Raw genomic sequence first — 17531 nt, forward strand, 5'->3', positions numbered from 1 at the left:
GGGAAATGAATGTGCGAGTTATGAGCAAAAACATAAAAGAACAAGTGAACTTTATTCAAAAATACATACAAAAGGATTCTCAGACAACCCCAAACTCATTTAAAAGCTACAGTTTTCAGTCTGGATCATTCTCCATTCTCTGCAGGGCTCCCTTGATGGTTGTCATCATTGTCTGACTTCTCATCATCTACGAAAGGTAGAAAAAAGAAAAACAATTTAAGTTTCAGGTTTGTTGTAGACGTCAGCCACTACTGAGGAAAGTACTCACTCTCAAGTGTATGTTGTAGTTCCTGAATGGTAGTGAGAAGCACATGAAACTGCTTCTTCCTCAGCTCCAACTAATTGAAAAAAAAATAAAAATATTAGAAAAACACAACAAATGTAACACAACTGAAACACCCAATATTAGAGGTGTTGACTGCGTTTGGTTTTACCTTTTGCGTCCACATTCTCCTTGATGTGAGACAGTTGCTGAAGTTCTTTGTCGAGAGCCTCCAATTGCCTAAAAGCATACAAAGTAAAATTGAATTCACAAATATGTCTATCACAAAATCCCTTAATTGGTATTTGGCTTGACGCTTACTTGAGGGTTTCATGCCTGTCGGGATTATCTTTGCTAAAGCGTCATATTCTGGAAAAGAGAAAAATGACATATCCTTACCTTGACGATTTTTTCGTATGCTCTTTGCTCTCTGATTATCTTTTTTAGAATCTGAGATTATTTCATTCTCCCGTCGGTAACCTCCAGGTGCTGGTAGCTGGTCATGAACTTACATCTCCTGTAGTCAACTTATATAAGCCTCAGTTCTGACACTTGTGGCCTTTAACACAGAGCACCGACAGCGGTTCTGTATTGGCTGAACTGGGGATAGTGTTGTGTTTATATTATGAGACTGTAGTGGCCACTCACTAGCAGGTAACTGTAGTTTCAAAGATCTAGCCGCTATTAACGATGATGATGACTTTTCAGTCAGTGTTCTGTTACTGTTGTTTAACACAATCAGTGTGATGGAACACCAAAGTACCAAATGTATCTGCAAAAGACATCGATTCAACACATTTTTACTGGGATCACGTTGTCATCATTTAATCAAATTCCATTCAAATTTGTCTCTCAAATTTAAACCAAAAACTTACAGCGAGACTTTTCTTGTCGTATTAGTCACCCAAAGGTAGTTTATATTACAAGTAACATTCTGTCTTTCAAGCAGCCTTTCATACTGCACCTGTTTATTCCAGATGTAAAGGACTTTTTGTGAAATTCAAACACATACACACAAGTAATAAAAATTGGAGACAATTTCTCTAAAATGATTCAATATTGTGGACTCTGTAGGGCCAGATATTAAACTACTGACCTCATGTAACTAAGCTACGATACCCTTTCAGCTAAAACTGTGCCTTAAAATAACTTCAAGTTTTAGGTTTTTAGGAACAAATACACCTATTAAAGTCTTGCAAAATGTAGAAACATTTTATTTGACAAAATCCGTGATCACAAATTTTTGTGATCACTGAATTGACATTTTTAGTGACATTTTTACATAACAATATACAAATGTCAACGTAATCATATTATGACACTGATTGCAATCAAAATCTTTTGCAATAAGTGGAAAATATATACAAGGAACATTTTAGCCATTATATATATATATTTTTTTTCAATATAAATTCAGGCATTCATCTAAATGTGTTGTTAATTGTAAATTTAATTGAAACGGTTAATAATCTCTCTATTATTATTAAAAACATCCCTGTTTGCAAACCATCTACCTTGAAAAAAGTTGCGATCTAGCTTTTTGGCTGTAGTTTCATGGTTGCTACAATCATTTATGGCCAAGCAGAATCTTTAATTAGAGGTACTGTTTTATGTATCAGGTATCATGGTCCCTAAGAGGTATGAAGGTTAGCTAAATACAAACACATGACAATATATCTGTCTGTTTGTAGGTTTGTTGACTAAAGGCTCAGTTATGCTTCTGCGTCAAAATGACGCCGTGCCTACGGCGTGTGGTTTGGATCGACGCAGAGGACACACCGTCACCTGCGCCGTCACTGACGTGCACCTCCCGAAAATTGTAACTACGCGTCGAGGAGACGCCGTCCACTCGCAGACCGAGAGGGCTGTGATTGGTTCGTTTGAAAGCGAAGCATTTCCGGTTTCCGGTTTGAATCAGTAGTGAACTTCCAGGGCTCTTTTCTTCGTTTATGTGTGATTTTTTTTGTTTTTGTTTTTTGCACAATAGTTGTCCTTATTTCTTTGATTTACTGTGACCGGAAAAAGTCGGATAAACCATTCAGAAAAAGATCGCTAACTAGTGGCCGCGGGGGGTACTGCACCGCGACCAAATGGAGAGACGGAGAAGTCAGAAGGGTTCAGCACGGCGTCACGGCTGCGGCGTGTGCTCTGCGTCGGTGTGACGCAGAACCATACCTCAGCCTTTAGTCAACACACCTAAGCCAAAATGCAAAAGCAGTATTTGAAAAACGCTGTCTTGCTTTTCTAATTAGAGAGAAAAAACAAGAGCTTTCTGGGAGGGAGATGGGGAATTAGTGTACAAAAACAACTTAAAGTCAAGATTAGAAACAATAAGGATGTATACAGTCAAAAGCTGGAGAGTAAGCTCAGGCAGAACATCTCACCAGAGATATGTAGTCATGAATGAAAAAGCTCATCGACTTTAAGCAGAAGGAAGATCAGATGGATGGAAATCTGGACGGAGCCAATAAAATGAGCATATTCTTCAGTAGGTTCAGTACAGAAACATCCTCAGCATCCTCATCTCTGGGCCCCAACTTTGACCCACAGCTTCCCTGCCACACCTCAACTGTCTTAAGCTTCCACCTCAGTTATGGATCCTCTTGGTGCTGCCTTATGATTGTCCCCAACCAGGAGATGGTGCTGTCTCCTCTGCATCCCCCTCTTGCCTGGCCGTCTTTAGACGTTAGGTGAAGAGGCAGTTGGAGAGAGACTGGACAAAGCTGCAGGTCCAGATGGTGTCAGACCCAGAGTCCAGAATGTCTGTGCAGACCAACTACAGTATGTAGGATTCTGCAGACACTCTTCAATATTAGCTGAGCCAGGAGAAGGTTGCAGTGCTGTGCAAGACATATTGCCTTGTTCCAGTACTGACAAAATCTCATCAGTCTGTCTTTAACGACAATAAGCCTGTAGCTCTAACATCGCACATAATGATAGCCCTGGAGAGACTTATTGGCCCACCTGCGCAGTGAGCACGCACACAAACACCTTTTTACAGCCCACTGCAGTTTGCTCATTGTCATGGAGTTGAAGGCACTATCATACATCTGCTTCAACGAACCCACAGTCACAGGAAAAAGCAGGCAGTGCTGTGAGGATTGTGTTCTTTGATATCTCCATTGCATTTAACACAGTTTGGCCTGTTTTACTGTGTAAGAAACTGCAGAAGACAAGTGGATCCCGCTACGAATGCCTAGATTACTGAATAGCTGGCAAAAACAGACCAGTTCGTATGACTGAATGGTTGTGTTTCTGATCAAGTGATCAGCATCACAAGAGCACCCCAAGGGATTATACTCTCACCATTCCTCTTCACTCTATAGATCTCAGATGTCTAGCACAAGTGAGAGTCCTATCTGCAGAGATACTCTGATGACTACAGTTGCTGCATGTATCAGTGGCGAACTGGTGGACCGCTTTGTGGCATGGTGTGGAAACAATCATCTCATCTTGAATGTAAACAAGACAATAGGGATTTCAGGAGGGGCAGGGAATATGTCAAACACTATTTCCATCATGGGAGATGGAGGAGTTCATAAATACCTCAGTGTTCACCTTGACAAAAAACTGGGCTGGAGATACAACAGTGATGCTTTGCACAAGTGACAGAGCGCATATTTCTTGAGGAAGCGTTGGTCGTTAAGTGTATGCAGGAAATGTAACATATCTTATATACACCTATTAACGAAAGTAACATTTCATCTGTTGGGGTAGCAGCATCGGGGAAAGAAAGTTGAACAAACTGATAAATAAAGCTGGCTCTGTTCTGGGGACTGTTCTGGAGCCTCTGGTGATGATTGTGCAAAGAATGATGCTTCAAAAATGAAAAGATAATGGACAACACTGAGCATTTTCTTCCCAAAACAGTGATTTAACAACATAGTGTCTTCAGTCAGAGACACCTGCAGGAGGTCCCTCCTGTCCACAGCCATAACCATCTATCCATCCATTTTCCACTGCTTATCCGGAACCGGGTCGCGGGGGCAGCAGTCTCAACAGAGATGCCCAGACTTCCTTCGCCCCAGACACTTCATCCAGCTCTTCCTAGGGGAGTCCGAGGCGTTCCCAGGCCAGCCGAGAGACATAGTCTCTCCAGCGTGTCCTGGGTCTTCCCCGGGGTCTCCTCCTGATGGGACATGCCTGGAACACCTCCCTAGGGAGGCGTCCAGGAGGATCCGGTACAGATGCCCAAGCCACCTCAGCTGACTCCTCTCAATGTGAAGGAGCAGCGGCTCAACTCCGAGCTCCTCCCGGGTGACCGAACTCCTCACCCTATCTCTAAGGGAGCGTCCAGCCACCCTGCGGAGGAAACTCATCTCGGCCGCTTGTATCTTATCCTTATGGTCACTACCCAAAGTTCATGACCATAGGTGAGGGTAGGTGCGTAAATTGACCGGTAAATCGAGAGCTTCGCCTTTCGACTCAGCTCCCTCTTCATCACGACGGTCCAGTACACCGACTGCATAACTGCGGACGCTGCACCGATCCGTCTGTCAATCTCACGCTCCATCGTTCCGTCACTCGTGAACAAGACCCCGAGATACTTGAACTCCTCCACCTGAGGCAGGACTTCTCCCCCACCCGGAGAAGGCACGCCACCCTTTCCTGGTGGAGAACCATGGCCTCCGTCTTGGAGGTACTGATTCTCATCCCTGCTGCGTCGCACTCGGCCTCAAACCGCCCCAGCACATGCTGAAGGTCCCGGTCGGTAACCATCTATAATGTCTGAAAAAATTGGATACTGAAAGTTGCTGCAACATTCAATTTCCCCTCAGGGTTTTTTCATTGGATTGAAGCAGTATTTGCTACCTTTTAATTTGGGATTGTTATAAGGCTATTCGCAAACAGTTTGGAGGACATTATTCCTCTGTGGGGAAAAAAAATCGCAAGGAGTAAGATATTTTCTACTTTCCAAGAAATGCATATCTTACAGGGATATCCGTTGACCATTAACTTTTCTGTGTATTAAGTATTCCAGAGTGATGGGCCAGGCACGGTCTGACAGCTAAACTCGGTTGGAACCGGGTCATACACCAGGACAATGATCCCAAGCAGACCAGCAAATTTACAACGGTCAGAAATAGAAGTTGGACAGTGTGTTGCAATAGCTCAAAGTACAGACCTAAATTCAACTGAAATGATGTGCTGGGAACTGTGCTGTGCATATATGAATGCCCCAAACCTCAATTAACTGATGCAATGTTGTAATGAAGGTTTATAAAGAGGCATAACAATATGGAAGACTGATAACGGCATACACAAATGTCTATCCCATGGTATTTCTGCTAAAGGTGGTTTTCCAAGGTCATGGGCTGTTCTTAGCTTTTCACACTTCTGCATTTTGGCTTAGTTTTTGTTTGATAGAGACCGTGTAATATCCCATCTGACATGCTTTTCTGAGGCTGCATCTACCCAATTTTATGACATGATAAAGACCAGAAGGACTTTTTTTCTTTTCTTTTTCATCATTTTTTTCCAGACGTTAAATCTTAAAATTAAAAGATGTGACAGGAGGACTGCAGGTTGGAATACTAGAGAGAATAAGTTTAACACTGTGCAGTTGTAGATTTTGTTTGTCTGTATTTATCGTTGCTTTTGTGTTCTAGCTCTTGACATGCAGTATGTACAGAAAGATCAACTACGGACATTGGCTGCAAGTAGCTCAGGTTTCCACTGCAATGGGCCTGAGGTTGTTCATGCTGGCTCACTGGCACAACTAGTATTTTCTGTTTTGTTTTCTTTTTCTTTTTTCTCCATCTGCATTACCACTACTGTGAACTTCGTGATGACATCATCATTGTCAGTCCTGCCACAGTCACCCATGTGCAACATAACTTTGAGCATTTACATGATCTGTCGTCTTATCCAGTCCCAACAACGAAATCACAAATATGTGCATCAATTATGGAAACATCAATGCTCACAGACATTTAGCTGTTAAAAATATATATTAATGCAGGTCCGAAGACATTGATTATGCCCATGGACAATTATCCTCTGGATGTCATCTGATAATCAAAAAGTACAGCTACAGTGAACCTAATACTTACTCAAATTCCTTCCGTGATTGTCTGTATTTTGTATATATTTAGCCTGTTTTGTGTGTCCAGGTATCCTCCAGTGTGTGTGTCAGCCAGCAATCACCGGGACTGATGAGGTGTGGCTGATCAAGTTAAAAATAAGTTCCTTGCTTTTTATTTTGCCAAGGTAAGATCTCACAACTCCTTATGATTAAAGTTTATTGACAATAAGTATTTTTTAATAGCTGTAGAATAATCATCGGTTGTTGTCTAGTGCTTCCCTGTGTTTATGATCATAACAATTGAAGATCTTGGAATGGCCCATATAAATCCCAGTCCCAACAATAACTTCTGGAATAACATAAACACACCCATGCACAGGAGATCCCCTCTAAGTTTGAAGAAATCTGAACTTTTTTGCAAAGAAGATAGGGATAAAATGTCGAAGTCTAGATGTGTGAAGGTAATAGAGATTTATTCACAAAGACTTTATATTGTAATAAAGGCATAAGGTGCTCCAAAAGTATTACCATAAAACACCAAAGAAAGGCCAGCGTGTTTATTTGGTTAAATGGCTCAAATCAACAGGCGTTTATTTGGGACCTGTGTCTCAATTCAACCCAAATCTTATTGTGCGTCTTCGGTCTAGCCAGCCAGCGCTAGCCACGAACGGCTTCTTGTTGTCAGCTATGATCCGATACAACTGTTTTCCCATTACTTGTATAATCTTCCGTGACTCACGCTGGTGTCTGGCACGCTTGTGTCAAGCTAAGAAAAAGAGGAAAGACAAAGGCAAAAGAAAAGGGAGGGGAAAAGAGGTGAGCGAAGAGCTAGAGGCTACGAGCTCACCTCTTTTCCCCTCCCTTTTTTTTGTCTTTCCTCTTTTTCTTTGATGCACGAGCCGCTCAACTTCATAACACGTCATCAGTGAGGCCACTCTAAAATTAAATAAATAGTCACACACTTTTCAATTCGTTTAATGTTATTTGTTTTTGTTTAGGTGGGCTATATTTGCATACGGTAGAATAGTTTTTTCGCCACCAGAAAAACAATGTTTGACCCGGGCCTTTATTTGGGATTGGCGTTTTAATATAAAAAATATTTTGCTACACCTGGCGGATAATTGGGACCGGCGGCAAATTGGGACTCGGCCAGTATTTGACGTTTTACGGTAGTTAGGAAGGTGGGTCCGATTTTTACAATCAAGCTGTTGTAGGTTTTCTTTTCAACCCCTTTCAAATAATCCAGGTCAAGTCTTTTCTGTTGAGAACTGCCTTACATGTAAAAATCTGTATAAAAACCCAATGTATGTGTAGTCTACATGGGTTAAACCCCATCACAGATGTGCAGATATCAACATGTAATTATATGGATTTATAAAAAACATTCTCCCCATCTTTTAGAGTACAATGCAGAGACAGTAATTAGGGTTGATTAAAGTTACATTTAAATTAAAACGTCCCAGAGCTTAAACACCATTGGACTTTTTTAAGGAGCGAAAAGAAATGCAAAAGCTCTGGGTTTTCCATTTCCACTGAGCCTAGAGATATAGCATTTATTGAGGAATTACGTTTAGGGGTTGGGGCTGCCACAACGGTTACCTGTGTGCACTGAGTAGTCAAATCACCAAGGGTGCTTCAGCAGTAATCTCTAAGTTGCACTTATCTACTGTGTTTTGGGTGTTTTTTTTTTCTGACATAGAAAATAAGTTCTGTGAAATAATCAGGAATGAACATTTCATTGTTCGGATGTGCTGCTTTGTTGTCATAGTCACTGAACTCTTTCTTGCATGGCTGACACACAGGAATAAAACCATGAAGTTCTCTTCAGCTGCATTCACTTAAAATCTGTGAATGCTATGTTTCTGTGGCTTCTTGGGTGTTTTTGTTTTTGTGCCTAACAGCATTACTTGTCTTAAATAATGAGAGATTAATCCTTTTCACTGTTTAAAATTGTTGTTTATTTATCATTATTTAAAAATCATCATTCAGTGTCCCCATCTGCTTAATGCTGACATGAGTGGCTGAGTTTGAATGGTGCATTTACAAAAACTCATCAATCATAAAAACAGAAATGAGTAGACTAGAAATGTTTGGGTCATTTGCAGGTCAGCAGGTCATTTGAGAGCCAGTATGTTATTTTTCTCTGTACATGAATCCTCTATCTCCGTGCAAAATTTTGTCTCTGGAAAGATGCGCAACGGCTTCCACTTCTTCCTTTGTTGGACATCATTGTTTATCTTTCGACTACATGCATCACATAATTAGATCAGAAGTACTTAATTTTGAAAGTAAAAGTGAAGTAAACCTTTATTTTTTTTGTTTTATCCCAAGAATGTGCTCAGGGGAAATTTGTTGGGTCTGAGTTTCTCTACGTCACTACAGTTGAACACAGCTCTTAAGTGATGAGCAGCTGATCCTGCCCACATTGTTGGGATACTGTCTACCCAGGATAGCAAAGTAAGAGTACTAACAAGTTCAAAAAAAAGTTAAAGTGACATGCGAGATGAAGAGCCGTGAATGCATCGATTTAATGAATGATTTTAAATATATCATGCAAAAGCCACTGAAAAGCTGCAACACATCTGTCATGTGATGCTGCTGCTTGTGTGCTGGTCGTCATCTGTTTGCTCTCGTTTAGTAGACAACATGCAGACAATGCAGCCCACATGTACTTCCTGTAGTGCATTGTAATAACAAACGAACGTTCCCCTCTGAGCAGGAAGACCTGCTTGTCCATGACATTTACAGTAGGCCCAGAAGTATTTGGAAATTGACAACGTTTTTAGGATTTTGCCTTTATACATCATTTCAATAAATTTGGAATCAAACATTCAAGATATGATTGAAGTGTAAACTTTACGGTCTAATTAAAGTGTTTTTTTTAAACAACAATGTGCCATTTAGCATTCAGGAATTATAGCCATATTAGCACAGGACCTCAATTTTTAGGGGCTCAGAGGTATTTGGAGTCAATATCAGCTATTGATTTGGCATATGGCAGCTGTTTGCCCAGAGCGGCCAATATTTTTATGTTCCATCAGAGCTATAAAATTCTGTTTTGGTGGATGTTTATAACTGAATCAGTTATGTTAACTAAATGTTTCAGTCCTACTGCAACACATCGTAAAACTTGTTAATTTGGAAACGTCTGTAGAATATTCATCTTTCAATTAAATTAAATTAAATTGTATTTATATTACAACAAAAGTTATCTCTAGGCGCTTTCCAGAGACCCAGAACACGACCCCTGAGGAAATATTACATCTTTAAAAAAGAAAGGGTGGCAAGAAAGAAATATTGGATGATCTGAGATCACTGAAATGTTGGTTGAAATCTAATCAAAGAAAATCTCAATTAGAACTCAAAGTTAAGTTTGATATTGAAAGAAAGACAATTTCCAAGCTAAGTCAAGCCAAGAAAAAAGGTTGTATTTTCTGGAGGACATAAAGACTATATTCTATCCAGACCATTAAAAAAATGTCATATGGTCTGATACTGAATGACCAGATTTTTCTTCCCTGGTGGCATGGAAGCTTTTCAACATGACCCTGCCAAGATTCTTAGTGTTAAATTGTGAAAGAGTGTTTCAGGGAGTGTAAAACATAATTTTCTTATATGGATTAGCCACCACAGTCTGGATGTTAGCCATAAGGATAACCATGCAAAGCTTTGGGATGTGCAGGGGAAGGCCTTTCACGGTGGTCCGTCTCACTCATCATCAATACAAGATTAATGATTTTTGACATATTGGGTCATTGCCTAAGCTTATTGGAATGATGCCATGTTGAATGTGTGCTGTTATCAGACCTAAGGTTGGTCCAACATAATATAAGTGTGTGACTTTTCTGGCTGGAAGTATATAATGTTAATACATTATAATATTTCATTATGTCTTTAGTCACAAGCTTTCACAGCTTCCCGACTGTTTTTGGAAATGGAGATGTAATATATTTTAACAGTATTACACTGATATGATTTATTAGTGGTATGAATGTAATACTAAACATTTATATTAGATGACTTTTTTTTACAGCTTCCTTTGTTAATCTAGCAATTGAGTCTTGTGATGTTCTGTTGCCATGATTCATTGCTTTATATTTTAAAGGTTTTTGTTTTTTTGGTGGTTTCTTTTTTAGTGTGAAATGAAAACTAAAAACTCACATCTTTCACTAAAATCATCCATCAATTCTATATCAACTCCTCTACCAATCACAACTAAAACTAAATTTAAGAGACACTAATTGATAGAACTTTCTTAACATTTTCAAAATACATTCATTTTTCACTACCTAGTCTGTATCTTCCAAGTCAGCAGACATTTCCAGCACTTTCCAAGTATGCTTAGATCCAGGTGTCTTCAAAAATCAATGTTGGTCTTAAGAGAAATATGACATTTGCTTACTTAATACTATGAAATAGTCACTGTCACTGCTCTGCCCAGCTGGCCTCCGGCAGGAGGGTCCCCCCTTATGATCCAGGTCCTGCTCAAGCTACAGTATCTTCCCTCCTAAAGGGGAGTTTTTCCTTGCCACTGTTTATGTTATGTTTATGTAATAATTGCTCCGGGGTCATGTTCTGGGTCTCTGGAAAGATCCTAGAGACAACTTCTGTTGTAATAGACGCTATATAAATAAAATTGAATGGAATTGAACTGTATGTCAATATCAATTTTATTTATATAGCACATTTAAAAACGAGCGGGGTCAACCAAAGTGCTGTACAGTATACATTTAAAATGAAACAATACCAAAAGAAAATACAGTACAAAGTGCTGAAACAATGAAATCACTAACGTACTAGGATGATCAATAAAATAGTGATTAAAAAATAGACGGCAAAGAACAGACACACAAAGTGCACAATCACTTCTCACAGATGTAGGCCACTATTTACCGTACGCCAAAAGCCAATGAAAAGAAATACGTTTTCAAAGAAGACTTAAAAACCTCTAGGGTCTGAGCAGATCTAATGTTTAGTGGCAAGCTATTCCACAGCTTAGGGGCAGCCACTGCAAAGGCTGTACTTGTATTCTGTTTATTTAAAATGTGAATATCACTTTTATTCACTTGCATGTGTGTCAAATGACCAGTACTGAAGGCTGATTTATGGTTCCGCGTTACACCAACGCAGAGCCTATGGCGTAGGGTGCGCGTCGCCGCGTACCCTACGCCGTAGGCTACGCCGTACCCTACGGTGTGACGCGGAACCATAAATCAGGTTTAAGACATCAACACATTTTTTTTTTAATATATATTTTACGTTATTTTACCATCCTTTCCTGGAGTGAGGTGTTCCTGGTTGGTGTGTCCACACACACATTCACCGGTATAAAAAGTGCCGAACAGAACATCCATTCTGTAATAGTGCACATTTTTAGTGCAACAACAAAAGTGCAAACAGAAAGTCTGTAGTAAACATATTTGTGCCTCAAAGGCCATGACTGTAGGCTACAGTTGTAGTAAAACAGAAAAAAAATAACTTAGGAACTCAACAGCTCAATGCCATTTTCCATTGGCATTTTATGACTATTTTTTGACTCTCACAGTAATACGGGACAAAGTGCGTCCCCTTTCAGCTCAATTTCAATTTCAATTTATTTATTTAAAAGGGACAGTGCATATTAATGAACATTTACATGTAAATATGCCAGATTATAGCCATAGGCTACTTTACATCTGTAGTCCCTTGGCAGATTGATGTTACATTAAAACACATTAAAAATAGAATAAGAAAAAAACAAGACATTCACAATACAAATACACAGATCATTCAGTGGTAGGTGGTAAGAGGGAAAGTGCTTACTATAAAGTTCTGATGCATTGATAAAATATTTATTGCACAAATTTAAAGAATGCTAATCTAAATTGCACGATGCCCTTGTAAAATATAAAAAATATTAGATAAGCTGCTGCTGTGTATCACTACGGGACGTACTTTAGTTTCTAAATACGGGACGATTCCGTTTTTCAAGGGACGGTTGGCGACCCTAGAAATGACAAGTACTGAAGGCTGATTTATGGTTCCGCGTTACACCAACGCAGAGCTTACGCCGTAGGGTACGCGGCGACGCGCGCGGTCCTTCGCCGTAACCTACGGCGTAGGCTCTGCGTCGGTGTAAAGGCTGATTTATGGTTCCGCGTTACACCGACGCAGAGCCTACGGCGTAGGGTACGCCGTCGATTTAACGCAGAACCATAATTCAGGTTTAAGACATCAACACATTTTTTTTTTTTTAATTGAATATTTGATGTTATTTTCCCATCCTTTCCTGGAGTGAGGTGTTCCTGGTTTGGTGTGTCCACACACACATTCACCGGCATAAAAAGTGCCGAACAGAACATCCATTCTGTAATAGTGCACATTTTTAGTGCAACAACAAAAGTGCAAACAGAAAGTCTGTAGAAAAACTTGTAAACATATTTGTGCCTCAAAGGCCATGACTGTAGGCTACAGTTGTAGTAAAACAGAAAAAAAAACAACTTATGAACTCAACAGCTCAATGCCATTTTCCATTGGCATTTTATGACTATTTTTTGACTCTCACACAGTAATACGGGACAAAGTGCGTCCCTTTTCAGCTCGATACGGGACAAACTTTAGTTTTGTAAATACGGGACGATTCCGTTTTTCAAGGGACTACTACAAAGTACTGCTTCTTACCTGTATGTATGTATGTCATTCAATGTTATATGAGTTTAAACAAGGTCTCCAATGTAAACAAGTGTAATGCTTTCTTGGAATAATGCCTTTTAGTTGACTTTGTATCAGCAAATCTGTACTGTCATGAAACTGTACCTGATCCTATGCAATTCTTCTAATAAATTCTTCAATCAATCAATCAATCAAAAAGACGGTTGGCAACCCTAGAAATGACAAGTACTGAAGGCTGATTTATGGTTCCGCGTAACACCAACGCAGAGTCTACGGCGTAGGGTACGCGGCGACGCACACCGCGCGCGTACCCTACGCCGTCGATTTAACGCAGAACCATAATTCAAGGCTTAACGCGGAACCATAATTCAGGCTTAAGACATCAACACATTTTTTTTAATTTATTTTTTTTATTGAATATTTCCCCATCCTTTCCTGGAGTGAGGTGTTCCTGGTTGGTGTGGTATAAAAAGTGCCCGTGTGACGGGCGCAACCAAAGCTGACTCTTCATGTTGTTACATTGTAGCGGAAAGAATGTCGGAAAGGGCCGAGGATGACGTCAGAGGGGAGCAGCGCCGAGCGGCCCGGCAGCAGCTGAAGCAGCAGCAGCAGCAGCAGCACATCCAGCGGGGAGAAGCCTGCACAGCAATGGCGACCGCTGCGGAGCGGAGATCACTGCCTAGTCCCGAGATCATGCTGGGACAGCCTTGGAGCAGCTGGCTCGACGCCGCCAAACTCCACGGACACGACGGTGAGTTGCTCCGCGTCCACAATCCCCGCGGGGAAGCCAGACAGAAAGCGACAGTTTCCAGTCCTGTCCTGGTTTTTTTTTTTTTTTTTTTTTGGCCGATTGCATGCAGTTTTTTTTTTTTTTTGGTTGAATATGAACGAAACGCTACTGGTAGCAACAGCACGGCCAGGGCAAAGCAAGTGCAACTATTTATCTGTCCCTGTGTTGGATCACCTCGTTTTCAGGTGCTGAATCGGAGGAAAGTTTCAAAGAGTTGGGGAAAAACCGAGAAGCCATGCGTTTATGTATAGAAGGTGAGTGGCTTATTTTTTCTTCTTTCTTTTTTATGCGCTTTCAGGGCCAAAGGTGTGTTTTGGTCCTGTTGGGTTTTACAACACAAACACTTTACGTGAGTCGTTCAGTCCAAATGTTCAGGCGCATCAGGAACTGATTGGACGGCTGGACGGCGTATGTGAAATGGGTTTTTTAATCGTGTTGCTTTTGACGTTTACATCCAAAGTAATGTAACAGTTCACATCTAAGAGTTGAAGCAGAACAACCACTGTTTATTATCATGTTAGCTATTGTGTTCGCTTAACTTTTTCTGTTCACCAGACATATTTCTGCCATTTCACATTAAAAAAATAATTAAAAAAAACCCCAAAACAAACAAACTTATGTGTTCTAAATGACACTTACCAGAAGATAACAGCATGGTTTTTCATTCAAAGACATGCAAGGCTGCAAAAAACTTCCCAAATATAAAACAAAACAAAAATGCACCACAGAAGTGTTTTTTACTGTTTTTTACTGTAGACACCACCTTTTTGTCTTAGTTTTTTTTCTTTCTTCTTTTGGGGGGCTGGGTGTTTACATCTGATCATAATTCTCAGGGTACTTCAACACAAGACATGACCACTAATAAGGTTTTTGTTACACACTGATTAATATTCTACAGGACTTGCATTTTGGATAACGTATTTATGTATGATGCAAGCTTAACAAAGGTAAACCCAGAACGTTTGAACCAAAGATAATTCAGCTGCGATGATCACAATTCTGGAAATGTTGCAATCTAAATTTAGGTACATTTTTATTTTTTAAATGTAAAAATGTTTTTGGGTTAACTTGATGGTGCCGTTTGAAAGGTATTGTAACAACAGGATAGTATATTAGGATAGGACATTATAAAACACAAGTGGTTAGACATGCAGTTCCAGACATGGATTTGAGACAGGCAAGTCGTGTTTCAGAGCAGTTTATACTACAGTTTTTTTTTGTTTTTCTTTACGTTAGAACATCTTAAATAGTTTCACAGAACTGGACTTAGAATGGGCATCGGGACAAAAGAACATCTTCATAACGATAAAAATGGATCTTGATTGTCATTCATTCTTTATTTCACATGTTGACAGAACACTTTAGACAACAGTAATCAGAACAGAGTGGATGACAAGGACAGTGAAAAACTGTGAAAGAGTTATCAAACAGCGTTGTTACAACCGTAATGCAGTTTTGCTTTTAAGCTCATTTAAGGAAAGCTGACCTCATTGACTCTGGTTGCGCCCGCTCCTGTATAGTTAATTAAATATTCTTATTAAAAGTGTATATGTGCAAAAATACACACAAAGCAAGTTAAAATCACTTCACTGAAAGGGTGTTTATCTCTTGGTCAAAGACGGAAGACTATGTGACCTTGGTGTATGGGCCTCGTCTCCGCAGCGACTAGGACAGGAAGATTTAAATGCATATTCTCCTGAGACCTCCGTCTCAAAACCAAGACAGGAGTGACGGTCGTCTTCGTCTCTATCTGTTCTCTGGTGTCGTTATTTAGCAGAAAAACATAGTGCTAGCGAAAAACCACAACAACAGAAAAAAAACCCATCTGTATGATTAATTCTGCAACACACTACTGAGCAATTATTTATGTTTAAATGTGCCAGAATTTGACAGGTTCCCGTTTCAAACGATTGCAATTGCAAACCTTCTGGAGCGACGCGTTGAATTTTTGTTTTTCATCCATCCGGACAAGGCCTGTATGTTTTGGCGTTGAACATCAGGTGTTTATCCGTTTGTAGGCTGTATCACACCGTCTTTCTCTCCTTCGGCTGCATGATATCAGTCCCCACTTATGATGTCATCATTGGGTGCCCAGCTTTTAGATTTTCTTTTTATAACAAATTGTATAAAAAAGGTGGTTGCTAGCTGTTTTCCCACGGCCTTATCTAATGTTTTATTTCCATTTGTTAACATGTGCTGTGTGTGTGCGCAAATGTCCAGTAGGCTTCCAGTCAGGGATGCAGGAAAATAATAAGTTAAAATCTGCTGGTGCAGAGCTTTGTTCAGGTCCTCACTGCTTGTCCTCTTCTTCCTTAGACGTGCATGCAGACATTAAACCAGCTCTTCCACTCTTAATGAACGCACACCGGATCAATGCACAATCATGCATGGAAGGAAAGATCCACAGGTTACAGTAAACTAAATAAATGAAGCAATTTTTAGATTCATTTACAGACCTATATAGCAGCTTAAAATACAGCTAGGATGAAATGTAGCTCTCTTTTAACAATCTGTTGGTGCTTTCTGACCAAAAACGTTAATCGCAAACCTCATCGATCCCGTATCTTTGCATAAGTATGACGAAGTAAATATGTTGGTTGGATAACTGACTGCAGTCCATTCTGTAGCATGACAGTAGGGTAATGTAACGACTTACAAACGTGTAAATGTGAGAGGAAAGTAAAGGCATTCTGTTACTTCTAATATGATAACCGAAAAGTTTAATATAGCAGAATACTGACGTTGGAAACACTGATATCATGTATTTGTGACACAGAGGATAGTATGTGATACAAGGTGATTTACTCAACATTTCAGGCATTTTAGGTGGTGGCAATCCTTAACGTTTGTGTGCATGTTATCGAGGAAACGCTGTTTGACAGTGTTTTCAGATTTTTGCATATGCAGGTCAGAGGAGGGAAACAGAGTCGCCTAAATTTAAGGTGGATCACTCAATATGCACCTAGCTTGAAACGTGACTATAGTTTTTCAGCGTCTGCCAGTGACTGTTGATTTTGTCTTGCGCCTGATCAGAACATGCTGCACGTTGCAAAAATGAGTGTTCATAGAAGCTACGTGTCTCCTTGTGGAGCTAGTGGGGGTATCACAAGTGGAGGACGACGCCTCTCCATCATGACTCACCACCAGATTCCTTCTCTGGTGTAACAGTTGTTCTACCACAATTAATGATAGAATTCACCAACATGTTACACGTCTTTCAAATCTTTTACAGTGGGACTGGGAGAGTCGGTGAAGCTGGGAGATGTAATGCTACTGCTGGCCACAGATCAGACTGAAGCAGCATGTGTGCTGCTCATAGGCAGCCAGAGCTGTTACACTGCCATCTAGATAATTTATCACTGCCATGGATGAGGATGCAGAAATTAACTACACTCTCATTGTTTTCCCATTTCACATGCTCACAGCCCCTGTTCCTCCTTCTTGAGCACGGACTCTTTGTCATTCCCTCGGTGTGGTGGAGGCCTCTTGCTTTGCTGGGTTGTTTCACCTCTTCTATCTTCTCCAGTGGGACATCCTTCCTCTCTAGCCTTTTAACCTCCCCCCTTGCAATGAAGAAAGTGGACTTTGAGAATGGGCAGACACGAGGGTGTTTGATCCACATTTTAAAGTCAAGTCATTTCAATGCTACAATCCAATAGGTGCCAGCGAGCTGAATAGGGGGTTATATTGGAGCTGCTTTCTGCTTTCATGTTGAATGACCTGTTTGAAGAACAATCCGAGTGAAAAGTACTGGCAGTTTTGGAAGGAGTGTTTTTTTTGTTTTTTTTTGGGGGGTCTTGCTA

General features: G+C 40.3%; 1 protein-coding gene and 1 pseudogene across 1 annotated transcript in view; one reads left to right on the plus strand and one right to left on the minus strand.

Moving 5' to 3' along the window:
- Positions 1-17531, plus strand: part of LOC133448889 (ataxin-7) — a 44356-nt gene that overhangs the window by 681 nt on the left and 26144 nt on the right. Inside the window, 3 exon segments of the mRNA XM_061727844.1 lie at positions 6376-6472; positions 13465-13689; positions 13914-13982. Coding sequence (XP_061583828.1) covers positions 13473-13689; positions 13914-13982 — 286 coding nt within the window. The 5' untranslated portion in view covers positions 6376-6472; positions 13465-13472.
- Positions 48-3312, minus strand: LOC133449170 (THO complex subunit 7 homolog; annotated as a pseudogene).

The sequence above is a fragment of the Cololabis saira genome, chromosome 8 (genome assembly GCF_033807715.1).
Source record: "Cololabis saira isolate AMF1-May2022 chromosome 8, fColSai1.1, whole genome shotgun sequence".
Lineage (NCBI taxonomy): Eukaryota > Metazoa > Chordata > Actinopteri > Beloniformes > Belonidae > Cololabis > Cololabis saira.